General features: G+C 44.2%; 1 protein-coding gene and 1 long non-coding RNA gene across 6 annotated transcripts in view; one reads left to right on the top strand and one right to left on the bottom strand.

Annotated features, from left to right (window-relative positions):
* Window positions 1–24,534, top strand: part of LOC310902099 (uncharacterized protein) — a 108,670-nt gene that overhangs the window by 38,638 nt on the left and 45,498 nt on the right. The window contains exons 3-6 of one of the 5 annotated variants that reach the window (XR_014586481.1): window positions 11,883–12,435; window positions 17,374–17,516; window positions 19,588–23,182; window positions 23,690–24,225. Coding sequence is in view for 2 of the 5 variants with exons in the window: in XM_083843078.1 (XP_083699204.1) it covers window positions 17,374–17,516; window positions 18,451–18,607 (300 nt within the window). In the remaining 3 variants the exon portion in view is untranslated. The other 4 variants (XR_014586482.1, XR_014586483.1, XM_083843078.1 and 1 more) reach the window with 4 other exon arrangements.
* On the bottom strand, window positions 13,872–17,358 carry LOC310902109. The gene is made up of 2 exons (XR_014586496.1): window positions 14,595–17,358; window positions 13,872–14,045 (listed from the first exon to the last, which is right to left on the bottom strand). It is a non-coding gene; the product is annotated as an uncharacterized lncRNA (long non-coding RNA).

The raw sequence follows: 24,534 nt of genomic DNA, 5'->3' as shown, positions 1-24,534 counted from the left end.
AGAATACAAGACGTGGTTAGAGCACAGACGTACCGTTAAAGGAAAGTGACTTTATACAGAAGTACAGGAGTTGATACATTTGTCTGTAACTGTAAGATACTTGAGAAGAACCCTCTTTTTCTTTGGAAAGGACATATGACCACAGGTCTCTCCATGTGGCCATAGTTTGAAGAGAAGGAGTATGTATTGCTGTAGTAAATAGGGACAGGATATTAATAATAGGAGCCAGCTTCTGATAAAAGATGAAATCGAGCATGAACCAGATTAAGTCCCTGAGCCCCACCCAACTGGGAGGTCTGAGATGGGCTGCTGACTTTCTGGGATCCCATCCTGTGTCTTGAATGTATTCTCCTGATGCAGGGTTGTTTTGCTTGCACCAAAGCTCCTGAATATGTGCAAGGCTTTGTTTTCAGCTGCTTGACCATGGTACATCATCTGCAGATCTACCTTCCTGCATGTCCAGAAACTACAAGTCTTGTCTTCTTCTCACCTTCAATACCAAAACTGCATGCAGTAGTATTCTCAGTGCATTGCTGACCTAATGTGTCCTACTTTGGTAAATTTATCTGAAAACTGTTCGTAGACTTTTGACTTCAGTTTGAGCTAAGGCTGTTCCATATTATCTCAGGCTCCTCAAATCATCCTGAGGGTGCATGATCTTTGACTAGAGATGTGGAGTACAGAAACATCCATGAGTGAATGCTGCAGATATTTTCTGTTTTGTAAACGTGATAAATATGTTGCCCTGTAGGGTAGATGGCATAAAGTGCATTTAACCAAGCTTATCCCAATGAGAAAGCCAAGTGTGTTGGGGAGCCAGCTGCAAGAAGAAGCAGAGTTCAGGGAATTTAGCTGAGAAGAGTTTGGGTTGATGTCCATGCTGCTGAGAGGAGGAGATACCAAAGAGTTTACTTCTACCCAAACTTGAAAATCAAGCTGAAGATTACTTCTTTGGCTGTGTCTATAAAAATGCTCTGCAAATTAATGGAAAACAAGGATGCAGTCTTGGAAAGCATTTGGCATTCCCATAATGAGGTTGTGCTTGATGCAAAGATCTGATCCAGGCAACAGGATCAGCTCTGCGCTCCTGTTCACAATGATGGGTTTTGGATTTGGTTTGTGGAATTGACTGGGTCAAGCTCACTGACATGGATGTGTATTTCAGGAGCAGTGGTCAGGTTCCAGCTGGCAGAAGGTCACTTGCTGTGAGTTGCTGCTGAAAGCACAGCTCAAAGGCACAGGGAAACAGTAGAAGGATTTTCTTGGCAATGCAATTGGGGACGACCAGAATTTTAAGACTGATCAGCCTGTGCACATCGTAATAATGAAGATCCTTAACTCTGGCATCTCCCCCTTGAGGCCAGACTTTAAAATTACAAAACTCTGAGGATCAAAAGAAACTGTTGAAAATAGCACCAACAGCCCAGAGCTGTAGGCACTGGTGAAAGAGCTTTTGACTGCTACGGAAACCAGGTAACCTTTCCATCCTGTTTGCCTGGGTAGCCTAGGAAGCGAGGGAGTCACGTTGGGGAGAAGGGAGCTCTTCACTTGCGTCTGTTGATACCAGTGTAAGCAAAGCAGAAATGAGATCTGGAACTTGGCAAGGTGAAGGCTAACAGGCCTGACGACACTGGCAGAGGGAGCGTGTTGTGCTGTGTTGCTTGCTCCATCTGTGAAGGCCCACAGAGAGATGCTGCAAGTGGACAGGATCGCTGTACCTGGGGAGCTCTGCAGATTGGTCTGGGTTTTTTGTTTGGCTGGAGAATGTTTCTGCTCCAGCACATAGCCTTTGCAAAATTGGAATTGGTTTGCCAAGTGACTTTTCACACCTAGAGCACATTTTTAGGAAGGGAATGCTCTATGGGTCAGAAGTTTTTTTTTTTTTAATTTATTTTTTTTTTCAAGTGGTAATTGAGTTTCTGATGGTATTTTGTGTATATATTCCACCTTAGAAATGTTTCTTTTGGAAGGATGAAGGATGTAGAACTACGCTTTTAGTCTTTAAGCAAGGTGTTTTTTCAGCTGTAATTGTGTCTTTTATTCTTAAACTTACCTTATAATTAAAAGTGTGTGACAAGCTTTTGCATTCCTAAACTAATCCATTTAACGTGATCAGTTGTGCTTGATGTCTTTTTTTTTTTTCTCCCCTCTGTCTTTCCTGAGTTCCTAACTACCAGGTAGCTAGAATTATTTGTTTGCTACTTACAGCTTTTCCACCCATTTGCCTCACCTATTTAGTGGTTCAGCAATGCAGGACTTTAAAATAACCCAGAACCTGATTCTGCCTTGGCTTACGCTGACTATGGCTGTAGCTCCAAGAAGAGAAGGGAATCAGTCTCAATCTATAAACATAACTCCTCTGAAATATTTGGCAGGGACTTTTTTTTTTTTTTTTAAACCTTATTGCAGAAATTTCCTTTGCAGGACCATGCAAAATGTCTTTTACATCTGATTCATGTAATGAATCCTTGGTTCCCTCAGAGTTGCAATAAATGTGCATTGCTGAAAATTTTACGGACAACCCTATTGGCAGGGGAGTGGGACAAAGCAGGGCTGTAGCCTTCCGAGGTGTTGCACTGCATCTGGCGGAAGGTGCAGCATGCAGGTAGCAAACCCCATCCTGGTCCTCAAGTGATTTCTGTCTGTTTTGGGCTGCTATAAAGACCACATGTAGCCTGTGGAGCTGTGCTTGGTGTAGCTTTCTTGGGGGCCAGAGGAAATCGGGACTGAGTAAAGCTATAGTGGCATCAACTGATACAAAGAGAAAACAGAACTAATGACCTCTGGCTTTGCTGTGGAGGAAGGTAAAACCATTGGTAACAGGAATGCAATAAAAGCTTGTATCTGTTGGCTTGAAAGATGGCTGAGGATCCATCCCAGAGCTCTCGATCCTGCAGAAAGTTTTGTAGCGAAGGCTGCCAGGATTGCAAGCGTCCCCAGTGTCCCTGAAGTGCCTTGGCTGGGTCCAACCTGTCCCTGAGACCTTGCATTCAGCTGCCCCCTTGCAGAGCTGAAGACCTGGAGGCCAGTTTGTTTGTCCCCACCACTGGATAGGGTGACTGGGATCAGTTGTTGAAAGGTGCTCCTTGGTAGGGGAAATGTGAACTAGTGAATGAAAGGAAAATGTTGACTTTCAGTTCCATACCACTTATAATCTGTTAAAGACCCAAAATGTCATTTATTGCTGAAGACTTGTGTTTGTGCTGTTCTTTGCATTGCTGCAAAGACAGTCTCATTATGCCTCTGTTTGGATTTATTTATTTATACTGCTTGTACATGGGCCTCTCTTTTCCCTGCCCTTTAAAAAGGGAAAGGCCAGGAAAGTCTGTTAGCAGAGAGAGGCCATCTCCACCTGTGGGAGGCAGTGCCCCGGGCAGCCCATGCTCCCTGCAGTGCCCTGCCAATGATCCCATTCCCTCTGTGTCAGCAGGAGCATGTGCCTTGCTTGCTGACAAACCTGTCTTGGCTCCATTTTGGCCCAGGATATATTTTTCTTCTGATTTTTTCCTCTTAAAACTCATCTCTTGGCTTGAATTTAGCCAACAGAAAGGGAAAGGGGAAAAGGGCACCCAAGAAAGGGAGGACAAAGGAGAACCTTACAGAGGTGTGGGGAAGATGGATTTGATGGCTGGCTCTCAAGGTAAGTGTAAACAGGGTGTACAAAGCACATTGCACTGGTAGGTTTTCATCCAACTGCCCAGCACAGAGTTTATGGCATTTAAACTGATGTTTGGAGTAGGATCCCTGGCGTAGCTGGGCACAGGGTAAACTCGGTGAGGCCGTCCTTGTTTCCCTGCAGGATTAGGTAACTGTAGTTCCTGTGCTATTGCTGGATCTGGGTATAAAAGCAAATGCAAACAGGGTGTTTCTGTTCACCCTAAGTGAAATGAAAGCATAATAAATAGGTCAGTAAAACATGTCTTGGGGAGGAAGTAAAAGGGGCACTCTGCGTATGTATGTGCCAACGCCCAAAGCACTCTCATAAAACAAGCGGCAGCTCTTCTGCCAGCCCCTTCCTGGTGTAAATGTGGTGGCTGCACCAGGTGTTTCTGCTCATGTAGGGCACCAGAAGAGTTAAAGCAAAAAAAAAAAAAAAAAAAAAAAAGAAAGAAGTACTCCTGAAAATAAAGAAGCAGCAGGAGCCTGGCATCTGATTTGAGAAAAGAAGATGTATGAGTAAATATTTGAGGGGAACAACCGTTTTAGTCTTTTTTTTTTTTTTTTTTTCCAGCGGGGGCAGTCTATCAGGTTTTGCTCAGGCCAGAAGGATGAGGCTCTGTGTTTGTCATTAGGACTGGGTACACACAGTTCTGTGGATTTTGTACTTTTACAGCTGCTCTGCGATAATGTAAAAGAAAAAATAATCCTTTATAGTCCGTGATTATCGGGCTGCAGTTTATTAGAGATATAAATGCCAGCAATTTAAATGACTGTATTAAGTTGTCCTTGAAAAAACATGATTTGTAACTAAAAGGACAGTGCAAGGAACTCTTTGTGAAGCAATAATGCTGTATTAGTTGGAACAAGGTTAGTATATTTAGAAATTTTAAGCTATTGAGTGTTTTTGAGCAAAGTTGATGTGTAGTGATTATCTTCCTCCTTTATGGACAAAAATATTTTATTGCTAGCTATTATGAACTCCACAATCTCTAGGCAGAGATTATAATGGACTAGATACAGGGCACTATCAATAATCTTAGTTAACATTTCATTTCTATTAGCTTACTACACTGATAGCAGTCATTGCAGCCTGGGTGACAATCAGAAGTATGCCACAAGATAATCGGACAACATTTACATTTACGAAGAATTATTCTGCAGGGCCACACGTCCCACTGATGTCTGAAAATTTTACTCTTCTTCAGATTGCAGTTTGCTACTGCTATTTTGCTGTGCAAATGGTTGTAAAGCAAGAAGGTTACAGGAGGACGCTTGTGTGAAGCTCTGTTGAACGCCGGCTGCAGTGGCTTGTCGGTACTTGGTTGTCTTCCAGATCTCTGGGGTTGGGCTCCACCTGTGCCAAAGAAGTGTGTCGTCTAGTGGTTCCCATCCTTTCCGGAGCCAAGCCTCATGTTCGAACCCTGGCAGTGTCCCATGCTTCCTTAGATCCAGCTCCAACTGGATCAGGGCTCAGAGTCCTGGTTTGCCACTTGCACATGTATGCGTGCACCTGCGCTTTGATGTGAAGTGTTAGCAAGTACAGTTTGGCGTGGTAATGCAAAATCTGTCAGAGCAGGTTGCCCACCTGAAGTTGGTTCCTCAGATGTAGGGCAATCACATTTCTGCTGTGATTTCTGGGATTCTGGAAATCCTGTCGCAATTTAGAAAGAAGTTGTACAGTCTCCAGCTCTGCCTCTCCCTCCAGACTGGGAGCTGGACTGGTTTGTAAAGTGTAGCCTCTATACCTTGCTTCCATTTGTGAATGTTCAGAATAGCCTGGGGCAGAGAAGCCCCAGGGCACAGGCAAAGCACCACGATGGTTTTCTGCACACTTTGATGCACTAATGCACCCAGGAAGCTTCTTGGGCTCTCTCACATAGAGCAAACCTTACTCAGAACTGGTGAGCGAACCATTTCTTTCTTTCTTTTTTTTTTTTTTAAATGAAGTTCTTCAGATCAGCTTTCGATCTAGTACTTTGAACGTGTGCTTATTTCCCATTGCTTTACAGTCAGATGTGCATGTGCTTCAGGGTCTCTTAAATGGGGGTATTTTTCACAACCAGGGCCCAATTTTGATGTTTTATCACAATTTTGCAAGAATTTCAGCAGAATGCAGTTTTGTTTCCATAAGTTGTGCCATTTGTCAGATGTGGTATGTACAGTATCTAGGAAATATTTGTGCCTAGTTTATAAAGGCAGTTGTCAGTCAGGTGGGCAAAAATCTAAAAAGGTCTCTGCCACAGCTTGGGAAATCGGACAATTAAGTTGAAATAGTCTTTGGTGAGTGCCTCTGTTTGGTAGAAAATGCCTGCTGGAAATCTTCCACTCACAAGACTTTTACGATGGTAAATGTAATTTCTGCCAAAAGAAAGAAATGTTGACTTTGCCTGAATTTTATAAGTTTATCATGAGAAATATCTAGATGTTTCAGATCACTATGGCCGTAATTTCTGACTTGGTTTGTTCAAGCAAACGGAAACTGTTATTTTTGGCTTCATTCACCCTAAATCTAGCTGACTGATCAGATGGAGTCGTTTTGGGTCAGATGCTCTGTACCCTGCTCTGTTTATGTTAAGGGGGGGGTTCTGGCTGGGCTGCATGTCACACTCTGTGGGCAGCCCTGCAGGCCCTGGGTGGGGGGACAGGGCTGGAGACCCCAGCCCCTGCTTCCTGCAGCAGCTAAGGCACCCACAGGTGAGTGCCAGGGAGCTATCAGGTGAAGCAGAGCTCTGGGGCCCTTCAATTGAGATGAAATGTGTTGGCATTTGTCTCCAGTTCTTTTCAGTTGTCCTGGCTCCATGAGCACGTCCAATGCCATCCCAGTACCCAAGAGAGCAAGCAGTAAGGTAGCAGTGTTTCTGGTGGTTTTCCACTTCTCCTGACTGCTCTCTCCGTATATTTTAAGTATCAGGTATATTTACATGGTCTATCACCTAGTGTGGCAGCATGGCAGCAAGGTGCCTGATATCCTTTCTCATCGGGGGGGAAGCTTAGCAGGGTTTCCCCATCGTTCCTCCATCCCCAGGCAGCTGAAGTGGTAAGAGGCTGCTCTTCCTGGGCTGGCTTGGCCTGCTCTTCTTCTTCCTCTGAAGAAGGCCCTGCTCGCCTGCTTCGCTAGCACTCAGAAGCCCATAGGGCAGCTCCAGATGGACAGGTCGATGTAGGTAACGACATACTCCTGCCTGATCCTGGGGACCTGCAATGTGTAGCAGGGCTTTTAGCAGGGTGATGCAAGTCTAAGGTCCCATTCTCACTGTAACGTCCAAAGGAGTGTAGGAGATACTGCCATGCAAATCATGAATATTCAGTTTTCCTTCACACATGCTTTATTAGCATTGTTTTGGTTTGCCAAATTCTAACTTGAGTTGGAACCATGTTGCAGAAAGGCAAATTATGTTGTATTTGCTTTAGCCCAAAAGAGTACACAAAGCACTGGAGCTCTCCAAACCCACATCAAAAGTGAACGTACCCTCTGCTGTTCAGATGCGTCTGTCAGAAAGGATAAGTGTTTGCTGCTGCATGGAAGGATACTTAACCTGCCTGCTAATGTAGCAAATTACTTTTGCCCCTCCTGGCTTGGAAAAGACACTTGAAAATTAAACCTGTGTAGTGTGGGCAAAATGCAGAGCAAATGCAGGTGGCAAACAGCTCCACAGAGAATAGCAGGGCAAAAGGATGTAAAAGAGACAATAAATGTGCTGAAGAGATTTATTTGGTGGCAGTGCCTTCCAACATGCAATACAAGAGGATCGCCTCGAACAAGAACTCGCTCTTCCGTTCCTTACTCTGCTCAGGCAGGAACAAAGCACGAAGGACTCCCAAGCATCATGCAGGTCAGGGTATGGGGAACTTGTTTTGCCTAAAGTCTGTCCCAATCAATTACTGTCAGGCTGAGAACTGGACTTTGCTCAGTTTGTACAGCTAGCCTCAGGCTCCTGTAAATTACTTTGATCTACATGGATCCCTAAGGATCTCTTAACTTGTGAGTTGGGCTCCGCAGCCTGTTCCATGAAATGGAAATCTTTTTTTTAGTGACAGGCCTTGCTGCAAAGATCCCTCTGCTCCTTATAGCAGGAGGTGGTTTTACACTCGTAATCACAGGACATGGGACTTCTCTAAAAAGTAAATTTCCAGCAGGGTAAATACAATTAAATGGTGCACTCTAAATGCCATAGATGAAACCACATCATCTATTTCAATTACAAATTTATATCATTACTTTATAAATGCCTGTTTTCTTCCTATAGTCACCACCCCAGTTGAGGGCTATGGCATTTTCTACCAATGATGACCAGCTGGGGTTAATAACCTGTCATTGTACCAGAGCTTGTCATCTCTCAGCAGGATTTTTTTTTTCCCTAGGAAATTTCCTGTCTGTGGGTCTGTATTGCTCAAATGATACTGCTGCCTTAAATGTCAGCTGGCATACAGGGATGCTCTTCTGGCTTACTCAGCTTTGTCTGAGAGCAGGGTGGGAAATTTTCTGTCAGTTTTGTTTCTCATGGAAAATACACTTTTCACAACATAGATTTTCTTCAGTTTGGGGAACACTGACGTCGGGGATATTTGGTTTAAAGGTTCGCTCTTTTTTTTTTTCCATTTTTCTTCTTTCTTTTCTGTTTTCTTCTTTTTCTCTTTTTCTTTTCTCTTTTTCTTTTTTTCTTTTTTTCTTTTCTAAGTTTGATTGAAGCTTAGAGTCAAAAGCTTCCATCTGTAAAAAGCTTCCATTTCTATGTGGGAAATACCAGTTATTTTGGTGGTTCCCTCCCTCCCAGTTCTGCAACAGGAAACTACGATGTAGTACGCATGGGTGGGGAAAGGGGACAGTAACAAAAGCAAATGCTTTCTGCACAGAAAAAGTTGATTTTTCTGCAGCCGGAACAAATATTTTCTTCTTTGGTTGGTTGGAATGTTTTTCCTACTGCAATGCTTTGCTTTGGGGGAGCGGGAGCATCCCTTGGGCCCAGGTGAGCTCACCTGTTACTCCTGGGACGTCAGGTCCATGAGACCAGCATTCACCCTGGGGTAACCCTTTTTGTGCAGACAGCTTTCCTGCAGGCGGCAGCTTCCCTGCAGGCGGCCTTCCCCCGCTTCTGGTGTGTTAATGGGGTGCTGTGGGAGCTGCAGGTAAATCAGAGAGGAAAATGAGGCTCTTTGACCCCAGGGACAGTTCAGAGCTTGAACTGTTTTGTAATGAAACACTTTTGTCTTTCTGAACAGAGTTGTTTCGATGTCACTTACTCCACAAGTGTAGGCCAACTTGAAAAGAAAAAAAGAGTGATTTCTATATTTCAGTGTAGCAAACTAAATGTTGAATACTGGCATTTTGCTCAGGACTGAAACTTTTTCAGCTGTTTAGACAAGAGACCAGGTTTAGATGATAAAGTATTTGTGGTTTAGCTTCCTAGTTCCCCTCTCGAGGATTTACAGTACTGTAAATCTCGACTAACGTCATGTAAATCCATAGTAATGTAACTATATTTATTTCCCTCCATGGAGCTGTCTAGATTTACACCAGTGAGAATGAGAACAGTATTTGGCCCTTTAATATCTATCTCCAGATAATAAAAGTCATATGAGGGTTTCACTAAATATTTGGCAAACCTACTAAAACAAGCCCAACAAGCTACGCAGGACGTAGATTAATTTCCTCCACCAGCATCTGGGTTCAGCATTATAATTAGCAGCAGATCTCCTAGTGATATGCCAAACAAAGATGTTTATGTCAAATAGCTATTTCTTAAAAGAAAAAAAAGAGAAGGGGGAGCTTAAGTTTGTTGAATACCGTGAAATCAGCCCACATTGCTGCCTGGGTGATAAGCAGGCACTGCCAGAGGTGTTTACAGATGGCACAATTTTCAGTGCTGGTATTCGGTTTGTGCTTGTATTAGGCATCTGTTTTGTGGGGCAACAGGGACTTAAAAATCTTTCGTCCTTACCTCTCCTAATGGCTGCTCGTCCCACTTGAAACTTCTCTTTTGATCTCTTGACATGTGAGTCACACTTGTTCCCTTGGACTCATTCAGGATTTTGCGTTAAACCAGCTCTGCGTGTTGAATGCACCTCATACGAGTGATAGGCGATGCTCGGAAAAGTTGGCATGGGAGCTCCCTCCCTCAAACACCAGCCAAAGTATTCATACCCGCAGCCCACTGAAGGCTCTGCGTCCCCTGGACTGCCAAAGCAGGGCTGTGATGTCAGGAGGATGAAGTTCTTGGTGGTGGTTGGGAACAGGGACATCCCAGGCACTGCCAGGAGCTTGGGGAGGCGAAAAGAAGGAATGAAGCAGACGTCTGAAGGAGTTTGAATCGCTAGAAGCAGATACAGATCTACGTGTGGCCTTGATAAAGGACTCTGACCTTTGTGTGATCAGGCAATCATTGTAACACAGCAGTGCAAGGAGTTAATGTAATCTGGAGGAGTTCTATGAATTTCTGGAAAGACTCAATGAAATCATCATCTAAAATGATTGGGAATAATCAGAAGACAGATTTGGCAACTGTTCTAGACCGATTGAGCACAAAAATGACCTTGGGCCTGTAGCTGTGGCACACTGATGTTTGAACCTTCAGCTTGCGTGCTAGAGGGCTGTATCTCCATCAGTGGCAAAGGATGCTTTCACTCATTTATAACCTAGAGATATTAGATATCATAAAAAGTTCAATATACCAGCGTGGTGATAATATATCTGTTGTCTGCACTGCAAACTTCCCAGCTAGCATTCCAGGATTATTTGTCAGGCAGTAATTAGAATGATGCATTTTAAATCTTCTGAAATGGTGCCAGGAAGAGAATTGCTTTCCATTTTGAACAGTGTTAGTGGTACAGCTGGAAATGCTGCCTAATGAAAATACTTTTAAACATCTCTTGGTCTGCGTTTGGTCCCAACCTGCCCAAGGAGCACAGGCAGTCTCTTATGTTCTCCTTGCTGGGTTGCAGAAGAATTACTTAACAAGTTGTCAGTGCTTATTACACATATGGAGGAGTCCAGGCTGTAATGCCACTGAACCCTACTGCAAAGAGCTAAAAATGGTACCTGGTGTGTAAGTGTATTGGTAATTTTGCCTGATCATCGGACATAATGCTTTCCCCTGCACCCAGTGTGACCTCCCAAAATCTCCAGTGGGACTGATCCCCCATTCTGGATCCTAATTTAGAGAGCAGCTGTGCTGATCAGGACATTTGTTACCAGGATTTTAGGTCACCACAATACAAAGAAGACAACTGTCATTTTAGAGGTTTGATTTCTAAATACCAATGCAGAGATGTGACCAGGAAATTGATAGACTTGTCAGGCCTCAAACCGTGGCAGAACAAGAATGAATATCTAGTAGTAGAATTTAAAATAAAACTTTAAAAGGTAGATTTCAAGACAATATTTACTGGACTTCTCATAAGGAGCTTTAATCATTTGTGATCAAAACTGTCACATCTACAATGAAAGATATCTTAATATTTAATTTGTTTATGACCTCTACCTAGGTATTAAAGCTCTGGGTCAGATCGTGTTACTTTAATCAGAGCATTAGTAATAATAAGATCTGACTGTAGCTATATTTTCTCCTGCTCGGGTTTCGGAGTAGCATCCAGTTAATCCTGGGTTTTAGAAAAAGGTGCTGAATGAACAGGTGCCTACATGGCCTCTTTCCTGCCCAAATCAGTAAGAAAAACTCTTGGTAAAGCAAAGATAAATAGATTTGTCTACTTAAAATATTCAGATAAGATCATCACACTAGCAACTAGTGTGTGGCTGTGTTTCCCACTGGATAGGAACCCGTCTTCCACTAGACGGGAATCTTGAGATTCCAATGACCAGTATTTGGGAATGTCTTAAATGGGTTAATGGCTTGTTAAGGTTCTTTAATTAGGTTAATGGTGTAATGGTTTATCACATGTTCTTTATACTGAACACCAGGTCCTCAGCTGGTGTAAATCAGCACAGCAAGGCTAACCTGTGCTGATTTATAGCAACTCAAGGAAAGCTGAAGGAGATTAAAAGGGTGTCATTGTCCTATAACAGAGCCATGTGTATGCATGCTGGAGGTGGTTTTGCTTCTCAGCCCAGTTCTCTTGATCTGGGCCTCTCACACTGTACAGGCTCTTAAATGTGACCCCTGTCTGAACACTGAAATCTTCCCTGGAGTCCCTCTGCCCACTTTTACTTCAGTTTGCACGATTTCTGCAATAGCTATAATTGCTTTTGTGCTTCCATACTTCCACAGGGATGGAGACACGGTGAGGGGACCCACATGGCTGCTGCCTTCAGACTGTGGGAAAGAATCGAGGTACCATCAGCATGAAGGCCGTTGCTGACCGAAGCCCGCTCGCTGCTTGTCCCTTGCTGGTTCCATGCTCCGTCCCCACAGCACCCTCAGCCTCACAGAGTGCCGCTTCTGAGCGCCCTCAGGGAGTGAGGGTGGGGAGAGAACACCACCAACCCACAGCGTTTGTCCCTACCTGTGGAGGAAGTGCAGTGTGCCTACCTCATGGCAGAACACGGAGGGGCTGTGGCACGAGCAGTGAAGAGGCAGAACAAGACTGGTCCTCTGTTGCCCGAGTGTCACTGCACCGTAGCTGCCTAGTCTCAGAGGCTGCCATTACCTGCTGGGGGCAAGGAGGGACAGTGCACGCATCTCCTTGGCAGGCAGACAGCAGCAAGGTTGCTGGCTCAGGGTGGTGTTTGTCCCTGTGCCTGGGGAGAGAGACCCCATCTCTGTGTGTTTGCAAAGTAAGAGGGAAAGGAGGATCTTCTGTGTTCCCTTTCTGCAGCACAAGGTGAGCCACAGTTGGCATGCAACTTCATTCCTTCTGCTTTCTTTTCCTCTCACTTTCTCTCTGTAGTACAAAAATAGTATCAGTAACACATTTATATCCTTCAGGAAAGGTAACATGTGGACAATGTTGCAAAACTCCAGGTGGGAGCTGTGGCTGTTGTACAGAAATGACATATGTAAAAGTTACCAAATATACACAGAAGCTTTGAAGGAGAAAGGTGTGATTTCAGAGAAAATTATCTTGTGCTTCCTGAGACAAATGGGAAACCAGGTTGCTTGCCCCTCATGGGAGCTTTCATGGCACCGGATTACTTACAGTTGGCCCCAAAAGTCCATATATGAGGTGAAGGACACCTAGCCAATGTCTGGCTCTCCTCAGTAGATCCAGATATTGCTCGGTATCTAGGTGCAGGGAAGGACGAAGGTTAAGTCTAGTGGTGGCAAAGGAGAAGGGAGAGCTGGGAGGATGACAGACCTCTCTGGAGGCTTTCCATGTTCCCAGTCCCTGGGATGGCTCTGAGCCATCTCCTGTTCCCCAAGACTGCTCCTTCTGCTCCCAGAACCACCATCTTCCATCTGCATGGCTCAGCCTTCCTCACTGTTGTGTCTGCTAGTCCCCGTGGACTCTTGCCTTGAATATCCGGTGTATTGAGTGTCAGGGGGTGGTAAAGGCTGAAGAGACATGGTACATGCTCTAGCTGTGCCCATGACCCAGGTCTGTCATTAGCTGTATGCACTGTCTTTGCTAGAGTTTGCTTTCAGGCAGGGGCAGCTACATGAGGCAACAAGGAGCTTGGCTTCACAGTGCCACCTTCCTGCAGAGCTTACGTGGCAGCAAGAAGCCTGCAAATCCTACCCACGGTGAGCCTGTTCTGTAGCTCTGGGCATGTCCCTCAGCAGTGCATTGGTGCAGAGAAGAGAATTGTTGTGTTTGGGTCAGGACAGGGCAGCTGGATCCTCAGTTATTTACAAGTTATCTGTGTGCATAACTGCAAATGGCAGTTGGTTGCTCTGCGCGTTATCATGAACGTTGCTCTATCCCTTCTGAGGGATTAAGTGTGTGTGGCCTGAAGCCTCCAAGAAATGTCATCTTCCTTCCTGGTTTCTGACAAGCCATTATGACGGCGCCTGGACAAACCCGCCTATGCCCAGCACCATTATCTGCTGATTGTAGCAGCATTTCAGAGCTGAGCTGATAAGAAAATCCAAATGCTTTTGTGGACAGCATTTTAAGTGCAAAGTGAATTTTAATGAAAATGACTTACATGGATAGAAAATACTAAGCATTTTTTAAAACTTAGATAAAAATGTTTTATCCTAAGCCAGATATATTTCCATTAAAGCCAGCATCCTGTCTACTTCCTGGGATCCACAGCTGCATTTCCATTCTCCTCTGAATGTAGAACATAGCTGGTCTGCACTTTCCATGATGCACTGCAGCCAGGGTCTCCAGTAGTGACAGCTCCTCTTTCACAAGGAGTCCTGTATGATGAAGCAAGAAACCTGGGCAGCTAACCCACAGAGGAGGGTGGGATATCCAAACCACAGTGCCTGTGTGGCATTGCTGTTCTGGTACGAATGAAAAATGTTCTGTCTCTTGTTTTTTCCCCTCTGGAAAAAAAAAATCCATTTCGTTAAAAATCAAAGAGATTAAAAAGTGGAGAGGAAAGTGGTTGGTAAGTAGGAAACAAAATAATTATACAGAGCCAGTTAGAGGCAAGACCAGATTGTCCATCTCTTGGCTCTTGTTCTGTCAGTGGCTCCCTGAAAGTGTTCATCATTTGTCCATCATTCATCAGAGAAACCCACACTGTCACATGCTGTAGCACTTAATTTCAAGTTCATGTCACAAAACTGGTGAATCTTGACTTTGTCAGGAACTGGGCTGAGCACAGAACTCATCCCACTCGGCCAGATACTCTCTAAAACTTGTGATCTTTTCAGCACAGGTTTTGTCTTCTTTCAGGTCATTCTGCATATAGACATCAGAGCATAAGCTAGCTCCTTAAATAAAAACCAGAGCAAAGCACTTGACTTCAGAAGAATAGGAGACCCAAAAGGAAAGGAAGGGAATAAAAAAAAGACACTTAGGTACTGGATTGAGCAGATGCTGTGGGTTGTTATAGCAACTTGAGTTCTAAAACGGGAGAGAATACCCACATGCTGCCACATCTATTGAAGAATTCACACTCCAGACTTCAAAATCCAAGCACCGAGGAAACACCTATTTCCTATTATTAAAAAATAAAAATAAAATCAACATGTAAGGCTTCCTCAGAAAAATCCACATACGTTATCCTGTGGAAGAAGAGAGATCTCTAAGATGCTTTGAAAAGGCTTGTGGTATCATTTGTTTATGATATTTAAAGCAGAGTGTGTGCATGCCTGTGTGTGATGTGGATTTCAGCTCGCAAAGAGAACTTGAAAGCTCTCCAGCAAAAATGTAAGCGCTCTGACAAAGAGTTTGTGGAGGGAATAACTGGCAGCAGCAGATACCAAGGTGACAGCGAGCAGTTGTAACATCAAACCTGAAACGCTTACCAGTTTGTGTACTTCTGCGAGAGATAATGACTACTCAGATGCTGTCTGTCTCTGTCAGTACAAGGAAAAAGCACCAATTACTATCAAATCTAGGAGATTTCAGGCAGGTATAATTGAAAGTTTTCATAGCAAAATATCATGTTAGATGTGAAAATGCATAAATCAGACTCCAAGTTCAGGCAGAAGCATACTTACTGTGGCCTAATGAAGCAAACAGAAGTCTTTCTCTGGACTCAGCTGAGCACTGAATCAGACCTCAAGATACTTGCATGTGGAAGGATGTGAGGTTTGGGGTCTTTATCTGCTGCAGTTTCAGCTGAGTAACTTGTGTGGGAGGGCAATAGCCTGAGATACTCCGCCTGAAAGGCCACATTTGGATATTATTCCCTATTTTTGTTTTATGGCTTTTTTTTTTGTCAGACTGTTTGCACTGTAAGTGATCTGTGAATTCATGCCTTGGGTAACCCATCCGCCAGCTGGCTTTGCGTAGCAAAAGTGGAGCAGCTCGCAGCACTGTACGGAGATCAGTTGGTGCTCAAATGAGGCTGGCTGTGGGGAAGGGGCAAAGCGAGCGCGGGGCTGCCCCTGGCACTCAGGGAACAACAGCTGGACAGGCAGGAGTTTTTTCAGCAGAAAGACTGGACACAAACCATCAGTCTTTGCACCAGGGAGACTGCGGCCCTGCTCCAGGCCAGCCCAGCCGGCTTGTCACCCAAGGGGTGCAGCTTTGGGGTGCTTGCGTGGGTGCTTCTGGTGTGGGGCAGAGCTTGGGCAGCCCTGGGAGTGAGCGAGCCTTGGTGCCTGTCGGTGCCTGTCCTGTCACTGCTTCCCTGCTGCCCAGCAGGGGTGAGGCAGCACAGGATGAATTCATCATGGCAATACGTAGGAATCTCTCAGCTATGGCAGTGAGCGATTTCATGCATGGGTTTTGAGGCAGACTCCACTGACTCCCGTGAGAAGTAGGTAGCACTGACTACCCTGCAGGTAGGAGGTTTTGTCTGCACAGAGCTGCTCTGAGGAAATGAGCAGTAGCACTGAGTCTAAAGTGGGAACCAGGAGTGGAAAGGTTCCTCGCTTACTGCTCCACTTGGCTTCACTGCGTCTCTGCAGCTTGTGCTGCAAGAGCAGCATTTGTGGCCGAGATCTGTATGTGCCACTGAGCAGAAGCCATGGTGGAGTGCTGGCATATTTATGGGCAGAAAAAGTCACAAGATCAATGGCTTTGCCTCTGTTTTTTAGCTCCAGTTCCTAACGTCGATGTTTTACTGTACTGTATTTTGATTGTTTGATGGGTGCTGGGGTACATCCCCTTTCCCTGAAGGCACTATGCTCCCCCTGCACAGGCTGCCCCACGCACTCCCCGGTGGGCTGGGATGGCTGGCTCAGGGGAGAGCAAACCTATGGGGGGTTGAGGCCTTACTTGGCTGCTGCAGGAGTCCGCGGCTCCTATACAGGCCCCAGAGTCACTCCTCAGTGTCTCTGAACTTTCTCTCCTACCTTCCTCTTTCCTACAGATATAATTTTCAGTAGAAGCTAGCTTAGGTCAGCTGTTTTTTTGTAGTCATCTTCCAAAAATAGTGCATCTGGTCAGAATTTTTCTTCTCTCTCCCTTTAATTCAAATACGGCTGAAAGACGTTGCCCAAACATACCTCCAGTAGTAATAATATTTAACTATACATCTTCAGACAGAAAAGAATATGGAAGCTATTAAACCCAGAGGCAAATATTTTATGAGTTATGAGTGTGAGAAAATTGAGTTATAGATAGAATGCGAGTGTTTTTGCAATCTTCGTAGCAGGTGTTAAAACCAGTCTGCTGAAATAATTATTTATTTGCCTTAAAAGTGTAACCTTGGCTTTTTAAAGCTATTCTGGAAGGAGTGTAGAGGAATATGTTTTCATCTGTGAATGAACTAAGCAGGAGTTGGGGTATGAAGAAGAGGTAATAGAGTTAGTGGAAAGAGGAGGTATGGTTTTAAAAATAATAATTCCAAACACCAACCAACCAAGAAGAACAGAATAATCACATGAAGTGTAGATTTTTTTTAATTTGTTGGTGTATGCCCAGCCACTAGTGGTGAGCAGTCCACGGTACAAACTCAGCTACTTGTCTAGTGTTAGTATTTTGTGGAACAGCTGTCAGCTTTAATTCTGAGAGATTTGAGACAGGATAGGCTCTAGGAAAGATTTCTTCTGGCAAAACTGGCATTAGCGTTGTGTTAGACATGGTGCAGTCACTGCGTGAGCTAACTCACATCTTCTGCAAAGTCTGTAAGTGAAAAGCTACCACGTAGTGCTTGCTCTTGTAGTCTCTAATGGATTTGTCAGAGAAGCTTTTCTTAATGGTCATGTCTGTCAAGCTGGATGATAAACACAAGGTTGTTTTTCCTCTCTGCAGAAATCAATGTCAGGGATGGGAATAAAGGCAACAGAGGCAGTGCTCGTACAAAACCAGCCCAGCAAAAGGAAGGTGTCAGCAGCCATGGATGTACCGAGAGGAGCACGGACACTCAGAAGATCTGCTGGCCAAGTGAGCAGTGAGTAAGTGTGTTGGGTCTCAGCAGAACACCCCTCTCAGGGACACGGGGTCCAAGAGCCTGAAACTAGAAGATCCCACTCAGTCCACGGGAGGGAAGCTGCAGCTTTGGTCCTGGGCCTCTGCCATAATGCAAGCTGCCACAGGTACCTGAGCAGTGGCAATGCCCTCTGGGCATGAGAAGCCTCCATAGTCAACTGTAAGTGCTCTGGCAGTGAAGATCTAAGCAGTGCCAGATGAGAAGCTGTACATTGCCGTCTCAGGAAACATTTCTGAGATGGAAAACATGGGGACAAAATGGAGACAAGTGGAAGTTTCATTCTAGTAATAACAAGAGCTCTGCCCCAAATCAGACCAAAGGGCAGTCACACAAAGGCAAATCCCTGCTCTGCCTGATGAAACTCAGAATTTTTTTGAGGAACCATCCATAGTTTCCCTCCTTAGATTTCATTTAGACAGTCTCATTGGGGTTGAGGAATAACGTGGGAAAGAGGTTTTTTCTGCTTAGCAACCAAAGAGGTCCAGACTCCCATTTCATTCCCAGTGGAGACAAGAAGATTGAATTGTTGAGTTTCAACTAGAAAATGGGATGCAATCTTCATTCTCGTGGTGGGTGGTGGAGGAGGGAAGGAATAAAAGACCAGATTTTGTCCTTGAGCTTACTAAAAACCCTTCTGAGCCTTCTTTGAAAATAATTCCTGGCACAGTCAGCTTTAAACCTAAGTTTGACTTTTTTTTTCCTCTCCTAGTACCAAACATGATTAGAACGTAGTATGGATTAATTGCTCTGCCAAATGTCATTCCTATAAATCAAATCTGTTTTCTGACATATGAGTGAGTGTCTGAATACTCGAAGCCATTAAAAATATCTGCATAATTTTAAAACCTGCTAAATGTTGTTGTTTTCTCTCTCTCTCTCTCTTTTCATTCTTCGTACAGTATGGTATTTTACTCCGATGATGAGAAGTTGAATGGCAAGTTTCAGTCAAATACTTTTTTTTTTTTGCAATCCAATCCTAAAATCTTGACAATGGCACTTACAGTGGAAATGCCACCAACTGTAAATTTACACACGGACAAAACTTGGCATCCTTAATCAGCTCTTCTTCAGACATAACTTGTGGGATCTGTGCCCACATTCTCTCTACAGGAATTGGTGTTATCCCACTGCTCAAGTATTCATGTTTTAGCGCTCCAGGTGTATAACAGTGTGCGGGACAAAGTCTTCAGAGCTCATCCTACTAGTCCGTACTCTATTTCCCATGTAATATGGCAAAAATAATTTCCGATGGTAATAATGACCACCCCTCCGTCTGATTAACTATATCATGCAGCTAGAGTTGGGGAAAAATTACCCAGCACATCATATTTTTTCTTTGGTAATGGCTGATTTGACAGAGCCAAAACACTTTGTGGGACTTCTTCAGTTCTGCCAGCTCTTGAGAGGAGTTAGCTGTGCTTGTAGACGGAGCTGTTCCTGACAGCGTGCTGGGGAGTGATGTTTGCAAGCGGCTTTTTCGCTGCCTCCGTCTGTGGCCCCTGGCAGTCTGTTCACCTTGGCCTGGGTCACTGTCATCCTGGACTGGCTCACAGCCTGCATGACAAGCTGAAAAATTCATTTGGGATCACTTAAAATTAAACTTTTTTTACTGCTCCCTCCATATTTCCCCTCCTACGAAGGGGGAGAGAGGGGGAAGTAGTTTTCTAACAGTTTCTGTCCTGATTTAGAGGAGTTATTTTTTTAATCTTTCAGCAGAGGAAATTCAGTTTCCTACTCATTTTTCTCTGTCGCTGCTCCAGTGCCTGGACAGAAAGATGAGTTGCTGCATCTGGCCTTAGCTAGGCCCAGAGCCTCCTGGAGCCCACAGAGGCCTTCCTTGCTCAAATGGGTTTGTGAGCAAGGCCTGGAAGGCCAGAGGAGTGACTGTACTGAGGAGGCTGACAGGTTTTCAGGTTTCCTTCTCTGATCTGCTGCTGTGTCCTGTGGCCATAACAACAGATAAAAAGGTCTCAAACCATTTCAGGGGGTTGGAGGGGGCAGTCTGACCAAGAAAAAACATACATTTCTTCCCACAGCAGAAACTGCCAGCCTCTGAGATGGGCTCTTCTGGCTTACTCTGGAGCTGTTCTTCAAGGCGAGTGTTACATCTGCTCTGTGCCACCAGCATGTCAGCAGGGAGCTGGGGCAGCTGTGGCCTTTGGGAAGAGAGGGCACCCATCCTCAGCGTGCAGCAGAGAGCAGTACAACAGTATGTGAGCCAGAACCCAGAAGTCCATCATACTGGGCACACTGCAAACTACCCTAAGTGTCTCATAGTGGATTTTGTTCAGATCAAGCTCAGATAATTCAGTCATAAGGAGTCTTCCATGCCCACTGTTCTAGGATTTTCTTGCATTTGACTCTCTTTAGTTAGTTTATTTCAAAGGAAAATACTGCTTCAGAACTAAAAACTGGAAACTTTGGACATTCCCAGCAATTTTCTCACTTTTTGACAAACTGCTCAAATTGACTAAGTTCTCAAATATTTTGGTTGTCCTAAACTATATATATATATATACACATATATATTTTCTGGAAGATGTGCTATGAAAATATGAAATTTTCTATTCTACTTTTCGAAATATTTCTCATTTGTATAAATTCAAGTAATAACCACACAGCATTAAGGGGGATGCCATACTGCTCTCCACTGAAAATGGACACGGGTTATCATGTAATTCAGCTCAGACCTTGTGCATATTGTATGGCTGAACACTGTGCTATAATAAGGAAAATGAGTTTCTATCCTGTTTACCTTCTGTGACATGGGACCAAATTGTTTCTCTGAACTGAAATACACTCTAGCAAACGCTATTTCTCAGTTTCAAAATTTGACTAAACCCTAATTCTGTTGCCATCAAGATCTAAACAAATGGTGTAGAGATACCTAAGGGAGCAAGTGATTTTGTGTTTGCTATAAGACAGCGTTAAAGAGTCAAAATAGTCCATTAGAAGCAGATGTACCTGTACCTCCTTCTGGCCAGCTGTGAGTTCCACCTCTGAAGAACCATTTCTGTTGTTTTTAAACCAAAGAAAGGAACAAAACTATTTCAAAAGGCCATAAAGCCTGCTAAGATGAATGTGAGGGGCCCAGAAGAATCATCTTCCAGTTCAATGTAGCTTTATTAAAACTATCTGGAGCAAGTAAAGCAGTTCAAGATAGTGTGATCCAGGAAAGGGTGGTGGGGCCTGAGAGTGAAAGTGTTTTTGTCTCATCATTGATCTCTAGCAAGATGTTTCACCTTTCTTTTCTGGTCTCGTATCTTGATTTGTCTAATTTGTATATTTAGACTGGGAACTCCATAGCTGAAACTATTCTGTCCTACATAAGAAACATGTGTATTCAGTTTCAGGGTTAATAAGAACAGGACTATTTCTATGGAATACGTATGTATAAGGGGAGACCTACTGATTTTGAAAGCTTCTGGTGAAAAATGCTTGTGTGAGTACAAAAGTTCAAAGCGAGGCTATTATTATTCCATTTCCATATGAATGATCTAAACAGTTTGTGTCTGGGCTTAATATGCAGCTACTAAAACCAGAGTTCATATTATGGGCAGATGGAATAGGCAAAGGATGTGATAGCCACTGTGAAATCTGGCTGTTACTTGGTGAACCTCGTGGGTTAGGTCTCTGCTTCCACTTCTGACCTACTTCTATAGGAGGCTGAGGAAGATGTGATGGGGGCTGCCGCTGTGCCCATCTGCTCTGAGAGCTAGTCAGTGCCAGTAAAGATGCTGTTACACATTTTTGTCTCAGGTACCCAGATACATTTGTAGCTTCAATTTGAGCTGAAAAGAGGTGAATGATAAGCCAACATTCCTCCTCAGCTGTCCTGCAGAAAAGCCCTGGGATACAGCTTAGCCTTAAGCCTTCACTAGCACAACCCAAAACCTCCTGGGTAGAGTTCAAAGAACAAAAGCCTCCTCGTGCACAGCTGATACTCTTTCACCTGTCCTGCCCCATGGAGCCAGAACAAGGCAATAGAAGTCTTGAGAAAGACTTTCTTACCATCAGCTGTTCAAAACATCTGCAACCTGTAGAATCATAGAATCATTAAGGTTGGAAGAGACCTTCAAGATCATCTAGTCCAACCATCGACCTAGCAGTGTACTTTCTTTATTATTGTTCTTTATTTCAGAAAGTGTATTTTCTTCACATCTTTTCAAACTGCTGGCCATACAATAGCTTGGAAACTAGAGCAGGTAGAACAGCTTTTTAAACAAAACCTCTCATTTTGTCAAGAATGCAGCTTTATACAAATAAAGTAGATTAAGTTTGAAGTAGTTTTCTTTTTTTTGCCTTATTATTTGTCTGTTAGCTTTTTGTCGTAAACTGAAAAATATTGTTATTCTGTAACTTGCTTCCAGCATCTGGAATCATAACAGAAGGTAAGTTCTAACTTGAAGCAAAAGTAAAAGTTTCCTCCACCTTGCCCTCCATAAACAGCATTTGAAACATTAAAAAACATAATAATAATAATAATTCATCCCCTCAAAAGGAAGTAAAGGTAAGACTTCTTTTCCCACAGCCAGACACATGTAGAACATGCCCAGGACACAGATCTGGGCTCTGTTCTGAAGATGACTGTACCAAGCTCTGCGGCTGGTGGTAAATGGGTATTCCATACAACGACTTGGGGAAAATGAAGGTCAAGTACAGAAATACCCCCAAATGTATTAATCAGCTGAGAGGGAGAGTACAAGCATATCATTGGTGGCTTAAGATTTCTAAAAGTTTGCTTAAGAAAAATAAAGAATTTCGAGCTGGTAGGGCTTTTTGGTAGACCTTAGTTTGACTGAAGCATTTTACCTCCTCTGGGACCCTGCCTAAGGTAAACCCTCTACTGCGGGGTTTGCCACCAAAGCATACCCGTAATACTTCTCTGCTTATCATTTTAGCACCTGTGAGCTTTTAAATTGACCACTGAGGGCTGCCTCTAGCCTGATGGGGGTGAGGTAGGGGAAAGTAGTGTGTGTGGAGCACAGCAGAGAAGAATAACATGTTTTTCTTCATGAGGTAAGAACTTTGGCTTTCTTTTGTAAGATTTTTTTAAATGTTTTCATTGCATTCTCAGTTTTACTTCCTTGATAGAGGAGATGTCCTCTATTTGTGTGAGCTTGTATGTGCTCTGGGTGAGGTTGGAAAAGCTACACACTAATAACTTCATAAAGCGTGGTGTGAAAAGGAGTACTTTTGCAGAAAATAGTGGCAGAGAGTTGGATGTAGGAATGGTTTGTTGCATGTAGCAGGTGGCTTGAGTTCTTTGTAGAGTACTTGCAAGGTGGTTTTTTGTTCTGCCTCTTTAGAGCCTTTCTTTTGTGAGTCTGCAGAAGAGAAGAACCCACAAATAAAACGGAGAAGCTGTGCACATAGGATCTGATTCGCTCTCTGAACAGGCCAGGCCTGCTTCTGTCTGGGCACTCCAGGCAAGCAAAGCAGAAAAGAAGCTGCTGTGTGCTCCTTAGAGCAGGTGTAGGTGTTACTCTGTTGATTTTCAAGCTATCTAACACCAGCATCCCTGGGACAGATGCTGCTGGGGTGGGAACCTGTGAGGCTCACAAGGAGAACATGGGCTCAGGGAGCTCCTACACAGGCTGGCTTGCCTCTCCCCAGCACGCACAGACAAGGGTGAGGAAGTGTGGTGCTCTCTCATGGCTGAGCTTGGCTAATGGCCAGGGCTGATTTAGATTCCTCAACAAACTACTGTAAATGAGTTTATTTTTCAGCCCTTTCTCTCAAAACCAAGAAGTGACTCAACAAAACCTGGGTGTTTTAACCTTAAAATGTCTTTGGTCTTTAAATAAGCTGGTGTGCAGTATCCTCTACCTGTCTTGTGCTTCCCCAGCCAGACTGGAGATTTTCTAAGCATGGGGAGACCTGGTGGAAGGCAGAGCTGGCTTGCTGCTCTCTAGGGCTCCTGGGCATTGCTGCTGTTAGCACGTGGTTGTTGGGGGCTTGTTACATCTGTATGAACACAAGAGTGCCCTCATTTCTGGTCTCAAGGGCTGGAGCTGTGTTTTGAGAACCCTGAGAGGTATATTGATGATGAAGGCTGTAGCAAGATGAGACAAAACCCAGGCTTTTTAAACAGAGATATTCTCTCTCCCGTCTAATCTAAGCTCTCTCTTTTGCCAGGAGCCTGGCTTGTGATTGCTAAAGACAAGCCCCCAAATGCTCTCTGTCAGAAAATAACTCTGAAGTCGTCCTAAGGCTTGCGTAGCACCTGGAGGAGGAGAAAGGTCTGTGTGTGCGAGCTGGAGTTGCGCAGATGGCAAAGGGAGGCCTAGCGCAAATAGCAGAGAGAGAGAACAAGAGGGCCAACAATTTCCAGCTTGAAACAAAGAAAGCTGAAGCATTTGGGGACAGCTGTTCAGTGATGGAAGGAGCTGGTAACCGTTTAATACTGGAAGAGAACCCAGAGAGCCTAGGACGTTCGAAGTAGCCAGTGAGGGGCTCTATGAGGTGACAACGCTGCTGTCTCCGGAGCCATGGTGAAAGTCTAAGATGATGGATGTGCTGCCCTTCTGTGTCTTGGTGGTGGTGAGAACTGCAGCGGTGTTTGGAGAAGGAGGAATCTCTCCTGAAGGCTGAAAGTCAACTTTGTATGGAGTGACTGAGCAGGTGGAGAGGGAACATGACCCATGCGTCTTTGTGAAGGCACGAACATTAAGGTGGGAAACATATTGTGCTGTTCCTTCTTTTCCCCTAGGGACTTGAGGAAAATGAGGTATTTTAAAGCCTCAAATATTTTGCTTTCAGAGAAGTGTGTAAATTGGGGAACTTTTTTTTCTTGATCTGAGAAGTAGCAATGCCTCCGCAGCATAGGATATCTGTACATTTTAAACCCAGTGACACTGACTCACTGACTTTTCCCAAACTGTAGTAAGTAGTAACTTGCAGTGGTGACAGATAAAAGCTCCTTGAAGCTGGAAAAGCCTCTGAACAGGGAGCTGATGTTAATAGCAACAGTTTAGGCCTCA

The sequence above is a fragment of the Anser anser genome (genome assembly GCF_964211835.1).
Source record: "Anser anser genome assembly, chromosome: 6".
Taxonomy (NCBI): Eukaryota; Metazoa; Chordata; class Aves; order Anseriformes; family Anatidae; genus Anser; species Anser anser.
This window is presented reverse-complemented; position numbering and strand designations above follow the sequence as displayed.